The sequence below is a fragment of the Coregonus clupeaformis genome, unplaced genomic scaffold (genome assembly GCF_020615455.1).
Source record: "Coregonus clupeaformis isolate EN_2021a unplaced genomic scaffold, ASM2061545v1 scaf0180, whole genome shotgun sequence".
NCBI lineage: Eukaryota > Metazoa > Chordata > Actinopteri > Salmoniformes > Salmonidae > Coregonus > Coregonus clupeaformis.
Window position 1 is genome coordinate 219,164 of NW_025533635.1, and position 21,311 is coordinate 240,474.

Here is a 21,311-nt window from a genome sequence, read left to right on the forward strand (position 1 = left end):
ATTGGAAATGTTCAACAGATACTTCAGAATATCTTCTCGATTCAACGTTTAGAAATTAATTGTGAAATGGCTAGCAGCTAGCGAGCCTATTTATTTCGGCATTTTTGTTCTAACGTTAGGCGAGCAGAAATAAATAGATGCTTTCCTTGTTTGTTTCAAGTGTATTGAGCATCAAATCCAATATATTACCAGATTTGGCACCGAACAGTAGCTGTTCTGTGAAACAGCAAGTGTTGTTGCTAGTTAGCCAACTCGTAGTGTGAGGCTAGCTGTTTAGAACCAGGCTTGGTGCTTGTTGATAAGCACACTGACAGGCTATTTCAGTCTTCTGTTAGCTAAATGCAAACATTATTAAAAGAAGAACCATGCGTATTTGGGAAGCATTAACTAGCATTTTGTATTTTATTTTTTGGTAAGAATGGTTCCATTTACCAAACAGGTAGCTAGCTTTCTGTAAAGCAGTTTAATGACGCATGTTGTTTGTGACCCTCTTTGCTGAGCCAGCTGACTGATCCATAAACAAGCCAAATGTGCGCCGCTATAGCATTGGCAAGATAACACATTTGATAACTAGCTAAATTAGCCGGCAAATAATTTTACTTTTACCCTACTTACCTGTGTGATGTCTTAACTTTAAATGCAACTAGCTAAGTGTTTCGCCAACACAGTGTGTTATCAATATTTGCTAAGTGTATGTTTGGTGGCTTATTAATTATTTTCTTCACCAGCTCACTTTTAGATTTGTACTTCTATCTTGCAAGGGAGCTGTGCAAAATGGCGGTCTTTCCTGCATTTACCATCAAACTCTCGGAAACAGGGGATTGGGGGTGTGACCGGCGAGGATGTTTTTTAATTGAAGTGAATGTTGGACCAAACAATGTTTGCAAAATATTTTTTGTAAGCGTTTTCTAAATGTGCGTTATATGTAACAATTTTCCTTGCGTTTTCGGGTCGCCTTTAGACCCATTGTGCCATTTAGAATAACAAGTGTCCCCCTTGTCACAACATGGTAAGTTCTAGATCCGTTCTAATGGAAGGATGTGATGTAGTCATTCTGTTATTTTATAGCTCAATGGTCAGCTGCAAAATTATTGCGTTGCCATTCAATTTATGTTGATCAATGTCTTTTGATGTAAGTTGCCTCTTCTCCAGGTGCAAGAGAAAAACAACATTTTGAGCAGCGTGTGAAACGAATTCTGAGAAGTCTGTTGTACAACACTGTCTGCATCTGAAACAAGCAATTACACAGATGTTAATGTTTCTCAGTTGATAGTTGCCAGGTTTTGACAGCTGGCTGATCCTGCCCCAGTATCTGCTTTTAGAGATGTTGATGTTAATGTCAAATACGTTCGTTACTCACCAAATATGTTTCGCTGAGCAACTATCTCTATCATTAAGGCCGATATTCTAAAAGGTCTAAATAAAAATGTACACGCAATCCAAAGAATGCCTTTTCACTCACATCCCAAGGATCCCGGATAGCACTAACCTTACTGTCACGCACAGGTCGAACAGCTCAATACATTGGAAGTGCTGAAGAGTGTTTTTTTCTGTTGCTTGTAAAACATTTTATTATAATTTTTTGGAAGTACATACTGGCCGTCACGGGAGTAAATGAAGATAGTTGCTCAGCGAAACCCCACATTCGGTGAATACCGAACGTATTTTCACATAACGCTTGCAGAGCTGTCTAATTTGAGTTTGAATCGGAGCTTCGTGTTAGAGAGGAGACACTCATCGCTGACATCTCTAAAGCACAGATACTGGGTATGTGTTTGAAGTTTTATAACAGGATATCCATACATCGTCCAACGAAATGCTTACTTACAGGTTCCTTCTCGACAATGCAACAATACGAAATAGTAAAAAAAATAAGAATACGAACATAAAGTAAATGGCAGTAGAATATAATAAACATTTTAGCATATGTATAATACAGAAAGGCACAATTTATAGTACAACATTTACACGTGTATTGGGGATGGGTATAGAACGTCGTTTGGGTCTTTGCGTGCCAAAAAAGATACACGTCAAATAACACTATTTAACGTGTCAAATAAGCTTGTTGACCAATCAGGACCTGAATATGACTGCATGTCACATACAAATTTTACACGTTCATACAATTTTTACGTAGTTATTACACATTGATTACACTATAACTCGTATTTCATATGTCACAACGACTCATTGATACGTATGCTATGATGCTGGTAAAGTTTTGTCTCTCGCACCTGCCTTTCCCCAAGCTCTGGACAGTGCTGGTCATAAAAAAAAGCTAGCTAACGTTAGCTGATGGATGCAAACAATGTTCTTCCCCAAAAACATAGCAAAACGACATAATCTGTTTCAGTAGCTATAGTTAGCTAGCTAACTATCTAGCTAGGTGTCATCATCTAAAATACCCCTAATTTATAAAACTGTTCTTATTTGATTAATGGTGGTCGGACCCACCAATGTGAAGCTAGCCATAATAAGGATTAGTCACAATATTGGAATTTGCGGTTAGCCTTCAAAATAAAGGTTTGTAATTGACAGTGATGCAAATTAATACAAATAGTGGAATAATGCCATGGATCATGCTAAACGAGGTTGGATTGTTATATAAATTCAACAAAATAAAATAATTTGTTATTTTGACAAATCTGTTGAAATCACACTGGATGTATTAGACTTTAGAATTGCATTGGGGGCATATTTATTTCACTGTACAGCCTTACCTATGGATTATGGATAAATGACATGGGGTATCAGGCTACTCAGTGACACCCAGAGAACATTAGCGTCTTAGCTCTTATTGCAGGACTCTGAAACCACTGTGAATTGAGCCACATGTATTATACCAGTCACCCTACTATGTGTATTGAACACTATTCCAGAGGAAAAACAATACAACCTGGATGTTTTGGAGTCTGATAACTCTGAGGAGGACGTTGGGAAAAAAGCTCTTGGTACTGAGTAAACTGACACCCCATTTAATTGATCCCCAATCCTTAGGTAAGGCTGTACAGTGCAAAATGAATGTCAATATGCACAATAGGCTGACTGGGTAGGTGATTTCACACGGTCACAGTCCCGTGATAAGAGCTACAGCGCTAATATTTGCGTAAACTCTTCACAATTGTGTTCTGTGGGTGACACCGAGTAGACTGATACCCCATTTCATTGCTCCACATTCCAACCTTGTTAAACAGTATCTAGTCTATATATTGCATGATTTCACCAATTGTAACCTTCTGCGTCACTTTCAAAGAGTTACCTTTATTTTGAAGGCAAACTGCAAAATCCACTATTGTGGCCAATCCTTATTGTGGCTATTTTCACAACACATAAACCGGTCGGGTCAAGCATCACCAGCCAGATGAAGTTTATTGGCTGCTTATAACGTTAGCTTTGGGCAACAGGGTTAAGTAGCTGGCTAGCTAGTTATTTTCATGAACTGAAGTTCAATTTCAAGTGGCTACCTATCTAATACTTACTCACATGGATTCCTAAATCATTGCTAAGCATATTGAAATTGACTGCAGTTTCTATTGGTCATTGTTTTCAGGCTAACGTTAGTTGGCATTGGTGCTAGCTAGGTAACGTTATCAAGCTAAAGTTAGCTAGCTAGCTACCCCAGAAGTTGCTAATAACATCTGTATGTATATTTGCAAACATTTTTGATCCTGCTCGTTTGATCCTGATCTTATTTCAAATGCTCACACAAACGTTTTCCCATTCGGTCGAACAAATAATGCACTATTACCAACGCGCTATTGTAAACACATCGTTGGTGGCCGGTGTGTGCTTGTTTGGATACTTTTTTTTGTACAGCTTTGACAGTGCTACTTGATCGTAGTGGTGGCGCTTGGCTTGCACACACAACATTCTATAATATAATTGTATTATTTGACGTGTCAAATTAAAAGCTTTTTTTTTACACGCAAAGACCCAAACTGCGTTCCATAGATGGGGAGCAAGGGTATAAATTGATCAGTATAATAAGAGTCTGGCAGCAGCAGTTGTCGTGTGTGCTAACGCGCGGGGAATCAGAGCAGATGGTCAGTCCAGTTCAAGTGTTCAGCAGTCTAATGGCTTGTAGATAGAAACTGTCTCGAAACTATCCTATGGAAAATATATTAACTCGCCCATATTCATGTATCTGGTTATTTTTCTTCAATCTAACCATTTACTTCGTGTGTAATAAGTCCTCCGGACCACAAGGCGAAGTAGCATGTTAGGTTGAATAGTACCTCTGGAACAACACTTTCCTACCACTCATTTAGATGTTGCTGGTTTGTGGTGGGCTGTACATGTACCTCGGATTTGGAATTTTCTTTAACATTTCAGAGGTGCTGACGACGCTGTAAACTAAAGTGTGAACATGTCTGTCGCGTTAGCAAGGATACTGTTTTATCCCACATTAGCGTATAATGTTGTCATGGAAAAAGTATCCTCAAGACGGTGGTTCAATCGCGTGGATCAGACTGTCATTCTAGGAGCCCTGCCTTTCAAATCAATGACTAAGGAGGTAGCTAGCTAATGAATTTTGGTTATGTGAACTCCAGTCCAGTCAACTACTTGTAGCTGGCATGCACGCGCTACTGATTTTCTAATGTAAAAAAAAAACATTGCCATCAACATTATGTTCTACTTCCAGCTGGTGCAGACAGAAAATGTCAGGGGGGTGATAACCATGAACGAGGAATATGAAACAAAATACTTCTGCAACTCAGCTGAGGTGAGCTGATTATTTACTTCCTATGAAAATCAATGGCCCTCTTGGAGAGAGGTGTGGAGTCTTATTTCAGTCCTGCTCTATAAGCTACCTACTCGGCAGCTCATCATCAGGACCTTGATAAACTGATTCAGGTGTGGTAGAGCAGAGTTAGAACAAAAGCCTGTCTATGTGGGTTGGCCCTGCTCTATCTGTTGGTACAGTAATTTAATAGCCACATAAATAAATACAGAACCTCTGATTTAAAAAGAGCTAAATGGTGCCATTGTAGGCAAGGTCTGGGGAATGTCCTGTATGTTCATGTGGACAAGAAACATTGCTTGTTATGAGTTTTATCGTAGGAAATGTGAAGTTGTATTAGAAACAGCTTTGTTTGTTTTGAAACAGGAGTGGAAAGCCGAGGGGGTGGAGCAGCTGCGACTCAGCACAGTGGACCTGACCGGTGTGCCCAGTCTAGAGAACCTGCACAGAGGAGTGGAGTTCGCACTCAGTCACCGGGAAAAGGGCTCCAGTGTGTATGTCCACTGTAAGGCTGGACGCTGTCGCAGTGCTACACTAGCTGCTGCATACATCATACGGGTGAGTCAGTGGCTTTGTCCAGCAAACGAAAGTCTTTGCTTTCCATCGACTGCCACTGCTGGCTATCCAGATCATCACTAGTACTGAATTAGTTGCATCTACTTAACTTGTACATCAGTTTGTTGGTCTGTTTACAGATACACTGCTGGAGTCCAGAGGAAGCATGTCAGATGTTGGCCTCTGTCCGACCACATGTAATAATTCGTTCTGCACAGCTGGAGATGCTTCGGCGGTACCATCAGCAAGTCTGTGGCGGTGGTTCCATTTAAGAGTGTTGAGAGGCTGCCAGCATACTTTATTGCACTCTTACAGAAACTGTAAAATGAGCTTTGTCAAGACAAACAATGTGCTGGTTGAAGGGATTTTTGACCTTGAGCTCATTCTTTATTACATAGTTTTGTTACTCTACTGGATCAAGTGCATTGTATAATTCTCAAATGTTTTGTATAATTCAAGTGTTTTATCACAGCTCATCAGAACATGAGGTATAATAAAATGCAGTGTCCATCGAAGTATTGACAGGTGGGTGAGGGGGGTGTATTTAAAAGCATGTTTCTACACATTTATTAATCTTCCTTAATAGGAAATTTGATTACAATTTCTATGTTAAGAAAATTAGTTTTGTTTTGATTGTTACTAATTTCACTGATGGGTTGTAAAAAACGTCTTGGAAAATAATGACTTATTATTATAAAAGGATAGCTATTGATACTTTATCCATTGAAACATAACCGGAGTGAACGTGGGGCCTAATTGTCTGGAAAGCCGATGTTGAAGTGAGCTTTTGAATCAGGAAAGTTTCCGCTCACGACCTGTTACATTTACATTTACATTTTAGTCATTTAGCAGACGCTCTTATCCAGAGCGACTTACAGGAGCAATTAGGGTTAAGTGCCTTGCTCAAGGGCACATCGACAGATTTTTGACCTAGTCGGCTCAGGGATTAGAACCAGCGACCTTTCGGTTACTGGCACAACGCTCTTAACTACTAAGCTACCTGTTGAATAAAATGATATGTTAACGTACTTTACCGGTTGTCTGTGCAGTTGGTCCTTTTGGCGGTAGGAATGTGAGACAATATCCACATGAAAGTATATAATTATACTGAACAAAAATATAAATGCAATTTGTAAAGTGTTGGTCCCATTTTTCATGAGCTGAAATAAAAGATCCAAGACATTTTCCATATGCACAAAAAGCTTATTTCTCTAAAATTGTGTGCACAAATTTGTTTACATACCTGTTAGTGAGCATTTCTCCTATGCCAAGATAATCCATCCACCTGACAGGTGTGGCATATCAAGAAGCTGACTAAACAGCGTGATCATTACACAGGTGCACCTTGTGCTGGGGACAAAAGGCCACTAAAATGTGCAGTTTTGTCACACAACACAATGCCACAGATGTCTCAAGATTAGATTAGGGCCTAATGAATTTATTTAAATTGACTGATTTCCTTCTATGAACTGTAACTCAGTCAAATCTTTGAAATTGTTGCGTTTATATTTTTGTTCAGTATACATACAATTTTCAAAGTGCTGGTGGTGTGTTCAAATTTCGATCACCTGAAGCATACGCAGAACCATGTAAAAACATGCACGATCCAGGCAAGTGTGCATGCCTCTCCTGCATTTATTTTTATATTGTGTGCATGCTTCAGATGATTGAAATCTGAACACTACCAGGGCTTTGAAAAGTTTTGTCTCACATTCCTACAGCTAAGACGACCACTGTACAACAACCAGTAAAGTACGTTAAACTGTAATTTGATTCAACATTCTGGCTTGTAGAGGTTTTGAGAGGAAACTTTCCTGATTCAAACGCTAATTTCGGCCTTAAGTAGAATTCAATGCAATTCAACGTCGGGTTTCCAGGCAAGGGGCCTAATAGTCTGGATATCAGTCTCCTAACATTCCACAAGGAATTGAATGTACCTGTACAGAGACTGGCAACCAGGCTAGGCCAAGATACATTTAGGATTAAAATCAGTATAGCAACAGATAGCTCTTGATAAGCTCTATCCAGTGTTAAATTACCTGTCTGAAATGTGCATTAAAAATAAATGGTAAAACCAAAGATCCATCAACCGTTGGTTCCACTGCATCACTTCATCTCAGTAAATGGCGGTGATGCAAAAGCTTTTAACAAAGCTTTTTATAACTAAACCAAGATAGAACACAGCCTGTCGTTTCCAATGTGAACAAATGAGTCATAGTGGGCAGAAAAAGCAAGGGGGCCAAAATCAATCTAGTTCCATCTTCTCCAGGCAGGTAGGCTTCCTCTCACTACCATATTTGAAAGTGAGTGGAAACGTCAAGCGGATGCTTCACATTTATACATCCGGTGAAATATCTGTCTCGTTCTATCTGTGCTTTTAAGCTCCCCATCGTTATCAAAACCCAGAAGAAGAAAATTGAATACGTCATTGAAAAAACATGGCGGCATCGTTAGTGCGTTTTGTTCGCGGAGGTTTTAGCAGGACTTTGAATCGTAAGTACATTTCAAGCATTAACTGTGCACTAACATGCTGTCTTCATTTACAGTTAATGTGCGTGATTACGGACCTATATTGTTGTTAAGATCGCGCTATCTGTAGTTAGCCAGTTCTCACTTGACCTTCCGTCAAATCGTCTCGCAAGTCAGTGGTGATGTTCCAGGTCGGAATTTGTTGTCACACTGCGCATCTAGAAGCTTACTAAACGCAAATCAGATGTTGATCATCTTCGCAGTACGACTGAAACAGACGACCTGGAACGCACATTGTCATGTCAGTTATAAACTGACACTAATCAAATCAAATCAAATTGTATTGGTCACATGCGCCGAATACAACAGGTGCAGACATTACAGTGAAATGCTTACTTACAGCCCTTAACCAACAGTGCATTTATTTTTAAAAATAAAACAACAACAAAAAAAGTGTTGAGAAAAAAAGTAAAATAAAATAACAGTAGGGAGGCTATATATACAGGGGGGTACCGGTGCAGAGTCAATGTGCGGGGGCACCGGCTAGTTGAGGTAGTTGAAGTAATATGTACATGTGGGTAGAGTTAAAGTGACTATGCATAAATAATTAACAGAGTAGCAGCAGCGTAAAAAGGATGGGGTGCGGGGGCAGTGCAAATAGTCCGGGTAGCCATGATTAGCTGTTCAGGAGTCTTATGGCTTGGGGGTAGAAGCTGTTGAGAAGTCTTTTGGACCTAGACTTGGCACTCCGGTACCGCTTGCCGTGCGGTAGCAGAGAGAACAGTCTATGACTGGAGTCTTTGACAATTTTGAGGGCCTTCCTCTGACACCGCCTGGTATAGAGGTCCTGGATGGCAGGAAGCTTGGCCCCAGTGATGTACTGGGCCGTACGCACTACCCTCTGTAGTGCCTTGCGGTCGGAGGCCGAGCAGTTGCCATACCAGGCGGTGATGCAACCAGTCAGGATGCTCTCGATGGTGCAGCTGTAGAATTTTTTGAGGATCTGAGGACCCATGCCAAATCTTTTCAGTCTCCTGAGGGGGAATAGGCTTTGTCGTGCCCTCTTCACGACTGTCTTGGTGTGTTTGGACCATGATAGTTTGTTGGTGATGTGGACACCAAGGAACTTAAAGCTCTCAACCTGTTCCACTACAGCCCCGTCGATGAGAATGGGGGCGTGCTCAGTCCCCTTTTTTTTCCTGTAGTCCACAATAATCTCCTTTGTCTTGGTCACGTTGAGGGAGAGGTTGTTGTCCTGGCACCATACGGCCAGGTCTCTGACCTCCTCCCTATAGGCTGTCTCATCGTTGTCGGTGATCAGGCCTACCACTGTTGTGTCGTCGGCAAACTTAATGATGGTGTTGGAGTCGTGCCTGGCCATGCAGTCATGGGTGAACAGAGAGTACAGGAGGGGACTGAGCACGCATCCCTGAGGGGGCCCCGTGTTGAGGATCAGTGTGGCAGATGTGTTGTTACCTACTCTTACCACCTGGGGGCGGCCCGTCAGGAAGTCCAGGATCCAGTTGCAGAGGGAGGTGTTTAGTCCCAGGATCCTTAGCTTAGTGATGAGCTTAGAGGGCACTATGGTGTTGAGTGCTGAGCTGTAGTCAATGAATAGCATTCTCACGTAACAGGCATGTATGCTTATAATACACTATATATACAAAGGTATGTGGACACCCCTTCAAATTTGTGGATTCGGCTATTTCGGCCACACCCGTTGCTGACAAGTGTATAAAATTGAGCACACAGCCATGCAATCTCCATAGACAAACAGACAGTAGAATGGCCTTACTGAAGAGCCCAGTGACTTTCAACGTGGCACCGTTGTCAGTTTGTCAAATGTCTGTCCTGCTAGAGCTGCCCTGGTCAACTGTAAATGCTGTTATTGTGAAGTGGAAACTTCTAGGAGCAACAACAGCTCAGCCGCGAAATTGCAGGCCACACAAGCTCACAGAACAGGACCACAGAGTGCTGTAGTGCGTAAAAATCGTCTGTCCTCGGTTGCAACACTTACTACCGAGTTCCAAACTGCCTCTGAAGGCAATGTCAGCACAATAACTGTTTGTCGGGAGCTTCATGACAGACGAATCTGGGTTTGGCGGATGCCAGGAGAACGCTACCTGCCCAAATGCATAGTGCCAACTGTAAAGTTTGGTGGAGGAGGAATAATGGTCTGGGGCTGTTTTTCATGGTTCGGGCTAGGCTCCTTTAGGGAAGGGAAATCTTAACACTACAGCATGACAATGCCCCCGTGCACAAAGCGAGATCCATACATAAATGGTTTGTCGAGATCGGTGTGTAATAAATTGACTGGCCTGCACAGAGCCCTGACCTGAACTCCATCGAACACATTTGGGATGAATTGGAATGCTGACTGCGAGCCATGCCTAATCGCCCAACATCAGTGCCTGACCTCACTAATGCTCTTGTGGCTGAATGGAATCAAGTCCTCGCAGCAATGTTCCAACATATAGTATAAAGCCTTCCAAGAAGAGTGGAGGCTGTTATAGCAGCAAATGGGGGACCAAGTCCATATTAATGCCCATGATTTTGGAATGAGATGTTCGACGAGCAGGTGTCCACATACTTTTGGTCATGTAGTGTATGTATTAGCTAGCTATATCCTTGTTATGATAGTGTTATGTAGCTATAACTGAGTCAAGTAACGTGAAAGTGTTACACAGTCACTTAGCCGCTAGCTAGCGAGCAGTCAACTAGCTCAGAGGAGAGGACCATGCTGGTAATCCAACCCGTTTTAACGTTAGCTAGTCATTGAGTACGTAATGTTATTTTATGTAATATGTTACAGTTGCCAATCGAAGCCCATGTCTCGTGCAAGCGAGATCCGAGACAACTGAAACAAAACGTGAGTATACCAGTGTGTCTAGTATAATTCACCCAGCCCATGGCATTTGTCTTTATGGTGCTCATTGCGATAATCATCATCAGCATGTTGAACCCGCAAAGTCATAGTCCATCCCCAATGTAGTATAATTATCTAACCATTTAGTTTTTTAAATTCAGTCAGTGATCTTTGCAACACTGAATACAATAATGATTGAGTGCAACAATAATTGAATTGCCTCATCCTTTATTTGAATTTATTTCATGTGCCCATCTATGTAGCCACTGTCAGACCCAAGGATGCAGTCACCCATAACCAACTTGCAGCTTTTGGAGAATATGTTGCTGAAATGCTTCCTAAATATGTGCAGCAAGTCCAGGTGAGATAATGTAATTGCAACAACTGCTATAATGAATACAGTCAGCTTTAACACATGACATCCACACAATCATACAATGTTGAGCAACCATTAAGGGAAACTATACTGTAAATCCTAAATGCATATGGTGCGTCTCAAACATGGGGAACATAAGGTTAGAAAGGAGTCCACACTTGGGAATTAAGCTGGCAACCGGAAGGTTGCTGGTATGAAATCCTAGATGCCATTGCCTGCCATTGTGTCCTTGAGCAAGGCACTTAACCTCCTACAACAACAGGTCCCCGGATGCCCAGTGGCAGCCCCCGCACCTCTCCAAAACCTGTTTGTACAGTGGGGAGAACAAGTATTTGATACACTGCCGATTTTGCAGGTTTTCCTACTTAGAAAGCATGTAGAGGTCTGTAATTTTTATCATAGGTACACTTCAACTGTGAGAGACGGAATCTAAAACAAAAATCCAGAAAATCACATTGTATGATTTTTAAGTAATTAATTTGCATTTTATTGCATGACATAAGTATTTGATACATCAGAAAAGCAGAACTTAATATTTGGTACAGAAACCTTTGTTTGCAATTACAGAGATCATACGTTTCCTGTAGGTCTTGACCAGGTTTGCACACACTGCAGCAGGGATTTTGGCCCACTCCTCCATACAGACCTTCTCCAGATCCTTCAGGTTTCGGGGCTGTCGCTGGGCAATACAGACTTTCAGCTCCCTCCAAAGATGTTCTATTGGGTTCAGGTCTGGAGACTGGCTAGGCCACTCCAGGACCTTGAGATGTTTCTTACAGAGCCACTCCTTAGTTGCCATGGCTGTGTGTTTCGGGTCGTTGTCATGCTGGAAGACCCAGCCACGACCCATCTTCAATGCTCTTACTGAGGGAAGGAGGTTGTTGGCCAAGATCTCGCGATACATGGCCCCATCCATCCTCCCCTCAATACGGTGCAGTCGTCCTGTCCCCTTTGCAGAAAAGCATCCCCAGAGAATGATGTTTCCACCTCCATGCTTCACAGTTGGGATGGTGTTCTTGGGGTTGTACTCATCCTTCTTCTTCCTCCAAACACGGCAAGTGGAGTTTAGACCAAAAAGCTCTATTTTTGTCTCATCAGACCACATGACCTTCTCCCATTCCTCCTCTGGATCATCCAGATGGTCATTGGCAAACTTCAGACGGGCCTGGACATGCGCTGGCTTGAGCAGGGGGACATTGCGTGCGCTGCAGGATTTTAATCCATGACGGCGTAGTGTGTTACTAATGGTTTTCTTTGAGACTGTGGTCCCAGCTCTCTTCAGGTCATTGACCAGGTCCTGCCGTGTAGTTCTGGGCTGATCCCTCACCTTCCTCATGATCATTGATGCCCCACGAGGTGAGATCTTGCATGGAGCCCCAGACCGAGGGTGATTGACCGTCATCTTGAACTTCTTCCATTTTCTAATAATTGCGCCAACAGTTGTTGCCTTCTCACCAAGCTGCTTGCCTATTGTCCTGTAGCCCATCCCAGCCTTGTGCAGGTCTACAATTTTATCCCTGATGTCCTTACACAGCTCTCTGGTCTTGGCCATTGTGGAGAAGTTGGAGTCTGTTTGATTGAGTGTGTGAGTGTGGACAGGTGTCTTTTATACAAGTAACGAGTTCAAACAGGTGCAGTTAATACAGGTAATGAGTGGAGAACAGGAGGGCTTCTTAAAGAAAAACTAACAGGTCTGTGAGAGCCAGAATTCTTACTGGTTGGTAGGTGATCAAATACTTATGTCATGCAATAAAATGCAAATGAATTACTTAAAAATCATACAACATGATTTTCTGGATTTTTGTTTTAGATTCCGTCTCTCACAGTTGAAGTGTACCTATGATAAAAATTACAGACCTCTACATGCTTTGTAAGTAGGAAAACCTGCAAAATCGGCAGTGTATTAAATACTTGTTCTTCCCACTGTATGTGTATATTTTGGAGGGGTTGGGTTAAAAGCGGTTAATTTCGGTTGGACCTTGTGTACAATTGACCACTAAAGTTATCTTAATCTTTATTTACTTTCTTAGAAAGCTTGCTGTTTTGTATAGCTAATTGAGTGTCATTTTGAAGCCATATGAACTTTACAAGTATGCATGTTATATCTTCAGGTGACGTGTTACAATGAGTTGGAGGTGATGATCCATCCTGACGGGGTCATCCCTGTGTTGACCTTTCTGAGAGACCACAGCAACGCTCAGTTCCGAAACATGATTGACCTTACTGCAGTGGACATTCCCACCCGCCAGAATCGCTTTGAGGTACTATTCCGTCCATAGCCCCAGCCTATTGTTCCAATAGGATACCTCTCTCTTCATGACAGTCCTTTGTTATTTTTGCGGTTATAAACATGTTCAGACACAAACATGTCCATAGCTGACATAAGTGAGAATTTAGCCAGATTGTTTTGATGAACCCTGATCTAATCAGAGGTTAAGTTGTTATGTCTAAGTCTATGTTTTCTTTGATGGTGAATAGATTGTGTACAACCTGCTCTCCCTGCGCTACAACTCCCGGATCCGTTTGAAGACCTACACCGACGAGCTCACCCCAGTAGACTCCTCTGTGTCTGTCCACAACGCAGCCAACTGGTACGAGAGGGAGGTAAGTCTGACAGTAACATCATAAGAATGCTTTGCTTGAATGATTCCAAGATTTCTATGTAACATTTTTGTGTTGGCAGCTCAGGATTTATATATTGCCTGCCAAGGCAAATGCTCATGAAAGGATAGGTTTGCAAAGCTAGCAGTAATTTACCAAAGTTACTGGAATCTATGGCAATCTATTGTAACTTTGGTCATTTATACTTGAATACATTTAAAATAAATAAATCATATAGTATATATTTTTTTTTATATCTGTCCATATTCTCCATGAGTTTCTAGTTGAGAACATATGGTTAAAGAGAAAATATCCAAATGAATGAAAAAAAAGCATATAATCATCAATGGCATTATTTTCAATTAACTCTGCAACTCTTCCAACTAATGACTTTTTTCACAACTGCCACCAGTTTGGCGCCAAAACATTTATAACAAAGACATATTGACGCAGTAAAATAAATACCAGTGTGGGGGAAAAAATATTAAGGATATTTCATGCTGAAACCCATATACAGTGGGGAAAGAAAGTATTTAGTCAGCCACCAATTGTGCAAGTTCTCCCACTTAAAAAGATGAGAGAGGCCTGTAATTTTCATCATAGGTACACGTCAACTATGACAGACAAAATGAGATTTTTTTTCTCCAGAAAATCACATTGTAGGATTTTTAATGAATTTATTTGCAAATTATGGTGGAAAATAAGTATTTGGTCAATAACAAAAGTTTCTCAATACTTTGTTATATACCCTTTGTTGGCAATGACACAGGTCAAACGTTTTCTGTAAGTCTTCACAAGGTTTTCACACACTGTTGCTGGTATTTTGGCCCATTCCTCCATGCAGATCTCCTCTAGAGCAGTGATGTTTTGGGGCTGTCGCTGGGCAACACAGACTTTCAACTCCCTCCAAAGATTTTCTATGGGGTTGAGATCTGGAGACTGGCTAGGCCACTTCAGGACCTTGAAATGCTTCTTACGAAGCCACTCCTTCGTTGCCCGGGCGGTGTGTTTGGGATCATTGTCATGCTGAAAGACCCAGCCACGTTTCATCTTCAATGCCCTTGCTGATGGAAGGAGGTTTTCACTCAAAATCTCACGATACATGGCCCCATTCATTCTTTCCTTTACACGGATCAGTCGTCCTGGTCTCTTTGCAGAAAAACAGCCCCAAAGCATGATGTTTCCACCCCCATACTTCACAGTAGGTATGGTGTTCTTTGGATGCAACTCAGCATTCATTGTCCTCCAAACACGACGAGTTGAGTTTTTACCAAAAAGTTTTATATTTTGGTTTTATCTGACCATATGACATTCTCCCAATCCTCTTCTGGATCATCCAAATGCACTCTAGCAAACTTCAGACGGGCCTGGACATGTACTGGCTTAAGCAGGGGGACACGTCTGGCACTGCAGGATTTGAGTCCCTGGCGGCGTAGTGTGTTACTGATGGTAGGCTTTGTTACTTTGGTCCCAGCTCTCTGCAGGTCATTCACTAGGTCCCCCCGTGTGGTTCTGGGATTTTTGCTCACCGTTCTTGTGATCATTTTGACCCCACGGGGTGAGATCTTGCGTGGAGCCCCAGATCGAGGGAGATTATCAGTGGTCTTGTATGTCTTCCATTTCCTAATAATTGCTCCCACATTTGATTTCTTCAAACCAAGCTGCTTACCTATTGCAGATTCAGATCTTCCCAGCCTGGTGCAGGTCTACAATTTTGTTTCTGGTGTCCTTTGACAGCTCTTTGGTCTTGGCCATAGTGGAGTTTGGAGTGTGACTGTTTGAGGTTGTGGACAGGTGTCTTTTATACTGATAACAAGTTCAAACAGGTGCCATTAATACAGGTAACGAGTGGAGGACAGAGGAGCCTCTTAAAGAAGTTGTTACAGGTCTGTGAGAGCCAGATATCTTGCTTGTTTTTAGGTGACCAAATACTTATTTTCCACTATAATTTGCAAATAAATTCATTAAAAATCCTACAATTTGATTTTCTGGATTTTTTTTTCTCAATTTGTCTGTCATAGTTGACGTGTACCTATGATGAAAATTACAGGCCTCATCTTTTTAAGTGGGAGAACTTGCACAATTGGTGGCTGACTAAATACTTTTTTTCCCCACTGTATTAAGCAACAATGATATTCACTAAGTTGATGGTTTATATTCAGGATAATGTTTTACAGCTTTGTCATTCAATTATTATTTTTTAAACAATATATGTTTTGATTATTTTATATTTGTATATGTTATAAAGCCACATAGAGGGCCAGAGATAACTACAGACACCTGGATAATCTGAAGTACCCAAAAAGGCCACTAGATGTCATAAATAACTTGAATGTTACCAAAATTCTGGTAGTTTACTGGTAAACTTAGAACGTTTTCGGGAATATGCCCTCCCTTTCCAACGCTATAAAAGGATATGTTTTGTGCTTGTGTCATTAGGTGTGGGACATGTATGGAGTTTTCTTCGCCAACCACCCTGACCTGAGACGTATTCTGACAGATTATGGGTTTGAGGGGCATCCATTTAGGAAAGACTTCCCACTGTCTGGATTTGTGGAGGTAAGTTCAGACATGAATGCTGAGAAATGTCCCATGTAGTGCACATACATTAAAGGCCAAATTATAACTTAATCCTGTCCTAAGATCTGTACATGTGACTTCACATTACTGAAGGATTGTATCTACCACAGGAGGCTGGTGGCACCTTAATTGGGGAGGACGGGCTTTTGGTAATGGCTGAATGAGTGGAATGGTATCAAATGAATCAAACATATGGTTTCCATGGTTTCCATGTGTTTGATGTCATTTCCATTCGCTCCGTTCCAGACATTATTATGAGCCGTCGTCCCCTCATCAGCCTCCACTGGTATCTACTATGTTGTTCATTCTGTCCATCTGGTACATCTCAGGTGCGTTATGATGATGAGGTGAAGCGTGTGGTGGCAGAGCCTGTGGAGCTCTCACAGGAGTTTCGTAAGTTTGACCTGAACAGCCCATGGGAGGTGTTCCCAGCCCACCGTGAGGCCAAGGCACCTGAGCTGCCAGCTGGGGATAAGCCAGCTGACAAGTAACCATCTACCCCAGAGATAGAATCCCCACACCTATATATAATATGTCTGTACTGTTGATGGACCCATGTCCCGCTTGAGCCCACTCAAGTATTTATGTAAATAAAAACAAAAGGTAAACATTTATTAGTTTGTCTTGATATTTTTCCATTAGTTGGATGTGCTGAATAGAGATGACATTTTGACTGTGTATGTTTCAACTCTAGTAGACTGTAGCACTAGCACCTCCATGAGAATCATTGTGGAAACCCAGACCTTACCTGCCTTACCATATCAGACCAAAAGAGGGCACTGTGTACATGTTTAAAAGCAGTGCAGGTTATATTGTACAAATCATTGACTTATATTCAAGACCACAAATGATGTACATGTTTAAATGTTATTATTGGATCAAATTGCTTTGTATATTTATATATTATTGAGGTCTATCTACAGTACCAGTCAAAAGTTTGGACACACCTACTCATTCAAGGGTTTTTCTTTAATTTTACTATTTTCTACATTGTAGAAGAATAGTGAAGACATCAAAACTATGAAATAACACATGGAATCATGTAGTAACCAAAAAAGTGTTAAACAAATCTAAATATATTTTATATTTGAGATTCTTAAAATAGCCACCCTTTGCCTCGATGACAGCTTTGCACATTCTTGGCATTCTCTCAACCAGCTTCATTTTTTGGGGGGGGGTCATTGGCAAATGAAAAAACAAGTTCTCATTTACAACTGCGACCTGGCCAAGATACAGCAAAGCAGTGCGATAAAAACAACAACACAGAGTTACATATGGAATAAACAAAACATAAAGTCAAAAATACAAACAGAAAATATATATACAGTGTGTGCGAATGTAGTAAGTTATGGAGGTAAGGCAATAAATAGGCCATAGTGCAAAATAGTTAAAATGTTGTATTAACACTGGAATGATAGATGTGCAAAAGATGATGTGCAAATAGAGATACTGGGGTGCAAATTAGCAAAATAAATAATATGGGGATGAGGTAGTTGGGTGGGCTAATTTCAGAATGGCTGTGTACAGGTGCAGTGATTGGTAAGCTGCTCTGACAACTGACGCTTAAAGTTAGTGAGGGAGATAAGAGTCTCCAGCTTCAGAGATTTTTGCAGTTTGTTCCAGTCATTGGCAGCAGAGAACTGGAAGGAATGGCGGCCAAAGGAGGTGTTGGCTTTGGGGATGACCAGTGAGAGATACCTGCTGGAGCACAGACTACGGGTGGGTGTTGCTATGGTGACTAGTGAGCTAAGGTAAGACAGGGATTTGCCTAGCAGTGATTTATAGATGACCTGGAGCCAGTGGGTTTGGCGACTAATATGTAGTGAGGGCCAGCCAACAAGAGCGTACAGGTCACAATGGTGGGTAATATAGGGGGCTTTGGTGACAAAACGGATGACACTGTGATAGACTACATCCAATTTGCTGAGTAGAGTGTTGGAGGCTATTTTGTAAATGACATCGCCGAAGTCAAGGATCGGTAGGATAGTCAGTTTTACGAGGGCATGTTTGGCAGCATGAGTGAAGGAGGCTTTGTTGCGAAATTGGAAGCCGATTCTAGATCTAACTTTTGATTGGAGATGCTTAATGTGAGTCTGGAAGGAGAGTTTACAGTCTAACCAGACACCTAGGTATTTGTAGTTGTCCACATACTTTAGGAGAGACCCGCAGAGAGTAGTGATTCTAGTCGGGTGGGCGGGTGCAAGCAGCGTTCGATTGAAGAGCATGCATTTAGTTTTACTAGTGTTTAAGAGCAGTTGGAGGCTACGGAAGGAGTGTTGTATGGCGTTGAAGCTCGTTTGGAGGTTTGTTAACACAGTGTCCAATGAAGGGCCAGATGTATACAAAATGGTGTCGTCCGCATAGAGGTGGATCCGAGCTTCACCAGCAGCAAGAGCAACATCATTGATATACACAGAGAATAGAGTCGGCCCGAGAATTGAACCCTGTGGCACCCCCATAGATGGCCAGAGGTCCAGACAACAGGCCCTCCAATTTGACACATTGAACTCTATCTGAGAAGTAGTTGGTGAACCAGGTGAGGCAGTCATTAGAGAAACCAAGGCTATTTAGTCTTCCAATAAGAATGGGGTGGTTGACAGAGTCGAAAGCCTTGGCCAGGTCGATGAAGACGGCTGCGCAGTACTGTCTTTCATCGATCGCGGTTATAATATTGTTTAGGACCTTGAGCGTGGCTGAGGTGCACCCATGACCAGCTCGGAAACCGGATTGCATAGCGGAGAAGGTACGGTGGGATTCGAAATGGTCGGTGATCTGTTTGTTAACTTGGCTTTCAAATACTTTCTAAACGCAGGGCAGGATGGATATAGGTCTGTAACAGTTTGGTTGAGTGTCAGTTTGGTTGATGACCGCGGCAGCTTTCCAATCTCTGGGGATCTCAGACGTTACGAAAGAGAGGTTGAACAGGCTAGAAATAGGGGTTGCGACAATTTCGGCGGCTAATTTTAGAAAGAAAGGGTCCAGATTGTCTAGCCCAGCTGATTTGTAGGGGTCCATATTTTTCAGCTCTTTCAGAACATCAGCTGTCTGAATTTGTGTGAAGGAGAAGCGGGGGGGGGCATGGGCAAGTTGCAGCGAAGGGTGCAGAGCTGGTGGCCGGGGTAGTGGTAGCCAGGTGGAAAGCATGGCCAGCCGTAGCAAAATGCTTGTTGAAATTCTCGATTATTGTAGATTTATCAGTGGTGACAGTGTTTCCTAGCCTCAGTGCAGTGGGCAGTTGGGAGGAGGTGCTCTTATTTTCCATGGACTTTACAGTGTCCCCAAACTTTTTGGAGTTAGTGCTACAGGATGAAAATTTCTGTTTGAAAAAGCTAGCCTTTGCTTTCCTAACTGATTGTGTATATTGGTTCCTGACTTCCCTGAAAAGTTGCATATTGCGGGGGCTGTTCGATGCTAATGCAGTACGCCACAGGATGTTTTTGTGCTGGTCAAGGGCAGTCAAGTCTGAGGAGAACCAGGGGCTATATCTGTTCTTAGTTCTGAATTTTTTGAATGGGGCATGCTTATTTAAGATTGAGAGGAAAGCACTTTTAAAGAACATGAGGTAGTCATCTGGAATGCATTTATATTAACAGGTGTGCCTTAACTTAATTTGTGGAATTTCTCTCCTTGTTAATGTGTTTGAGCCACCCTTTGCCTTGATGACAGCTTTGCACACTCTTGGCATTCTCTCAACCAGCTTCACCTGGAATGCTTTTCCAACAGTCTTGAAGGAGTTCCCACATGGTGAGCACTTGTTGGCTGCTTTTCCTTCACTCTGCTGTCCGACTCATCCCAAACCATCTCAATTGGGTTGAGGTTGGGGGATTGTGGAGGCCAGGTCATCTGATGCAGCACTCCATCACTCTCCTTGGTAAAATAGCCCTTACACAGCCTGGAGGTGTGTTGGGTCATTGTCCTGTTGAAAAACAAATGATAGTCCCACTAAGCCCAAACCAGATGGCATATTGCTGCATAATGCTGTGGTAGCCATGCTGGTTAAGTGTGCCTTGAATTCTAAATAAATCACAGACAGTGTCACCAGCAAAACACCCCCACACCATAACACCTCCTCCTCCATGCTTTACGGTGGGAACTACACATGCAGAGATCATCCGTTCACCCACACTGCGTCTCACAAAGACATGTCGGTTGGAACCAAAAATCTCCAACTTTGACTCGAGACCAAAGGACAAATTTACACCAGTCTAATGCTTGTGTTTCTTGGCCCAAGCAGGTCTCTTCTTCTTATTGGTGTCCTTTAGTAGTGGTTTCTTTGCAGCAATTTGACTATGAAGGCATGAGTCACACCATCCCCTATGAACAGTTGATGTTGAGATGTGTCTGTGACTTGAACTCTGTGAAGCATTTATTTGGGCTGCAATTTCTGAGGCTGGTAACTCTAATGAACTTATCCTCTGCAGCAGAGGTAACTCTTGGTCTTCCATTCCTGTGGCGGTCCTCATGAGAGCCAGTTTCATCATAACGCTTGATGGTTTTTGCGACTGCAGTTGAAGAAACTTGAAAAGTTCTTGAAATGTTCCATATTGACTGACCTTCCTGTCTTGAAGTAATGAAGGACTGTCATTTCTCTTTGCTTATTTGAGCTGTTCTTGCCATAATATGGACTTGGTCTTTTACCAAATAGGGCTATCTTCTGTATACCCCCCTCCCACCAACCTTGTCACAACACAACTGATTGGCTCAAACACATTAAGAAGGAAAGAAATTCCACAAATGAACTTTTAAGAAGGCACACCTGTTAATTGAAATGGATTCCTACCTCATGAAGCTGGTTGAGAGAATTCCAAGAGTGTGCAAAGCTGTCATTAAGGCAAAGGGTGGCTATTTGAAAAATCTCAAATACAGTGGGGAAAAAAAGTATTTAGTCAGCCACCAACTGTGCAAGTTCTCCCACTTAAAAAGATGAGAGAGGCCTGTAATTTTCATCATAGGTACACGTCAACGATGACAGACAAAATGAGAAAAAAAATTCCAGAAAATCACATTGTAGGATTTTTAATGAATTTATTTGCAAATTATGGTGGAAAATAAGTATTTGGTCAATAACAAAAGTTTCTCAATACTTTGTTATATACCCTTTGTTGGCAATGACACAGGTCAAA

The 21,311-nt window shown here is 41.9% G+C and overlaps 3 protein-coding genes across 24 annotated transcripts in view; 2 read left to right on the forward strand and 1 right to left on the reverse strand.

Moving 5' to 3' along the window:
• The window catches only part of LOC121573304 (CUGBP Elav-like family member 1), a 47,190-nt gene extending 46,416 nt beyond the window's left edge, over positions 1–774 (reverse strand). For all 20 annotated transcript variants that reach the window (XM_045213995.1, XM_045213988.1, XM_045213977.1 and 17 more), the window contains exon 1: positions 616–774. The gene's annotated coding sequence lies outside the window, so the exon portion shown is untranslated. The remainder of the gene's footprint in view (positions 1–615) is intronic.
• A 708-nt stretch (positions 775–1,482) lies between these two features.
• Positions 1,483–6,187, forward strand: LOC121574271 (phosphatidylglycerophosphatase and protein-tyrosine phosphatase 1-like). Of its 3 annotated transcripts, none has more exons than XM_041886889.2 (4): positions 1,483–1,767; positions 4,643–4,723; positions 5,108–5,299; positions 5,437–6,187. In XM_041886889.2, the coding sequence occupies exons 1-4, from the start codon at positions 1,615–1,617 to the stop codon at positions 5,566–5,568; spliced, it is 558 nt and encodes a 185-aa protein (XP_041742823.1). In that variant the 5' UTR covers positions 1,483–1,614; the 3' UTR covers positions 5,569–6,187. The 3 variants fall into 3 exon arrangements, with proteins under 3 accessions (XP_041742823.1, XP_041742825.1, XP_041742824.1); XM_041886890.2 differs by lacking the exon at positions 1,483–1,767 and adding an exon at positions 3,970–4,513; XM_041886891.2 differs by lacking the exon at positions 4,643–4,723.
• Positions 6,188–7,684: 1,497 nt separating this feature from the next.
• Positions 7,685–16,802, forward strand: LOC121573305 (NADH dehydrogenase [ubiquinone] iron-sulfur protein 3, mitochondrial-like). Its single transcript, XM_041885175.2, has 7 exons — positions 7,685–7,789; positions 10,578–10,634; positions 10,895–10,992; positions 13,119–13,268; positions 13,486–13,611; positions 16,048–16,167; positions 16,518–16,802. Exons 1-7 carry the CDS (start codon positions 7,735–7,737, stop codon positions 16,677–16,679), a joined length of 768 nt encoding a protein of 255 aa, XP_041741109.1. The 5' UTR covers positions 7,685–7,734; the 3' UTR covers positions 16,680–16,802.
• Positions 16,803–21,311: the final 4,509 nt, after the last annotated feature.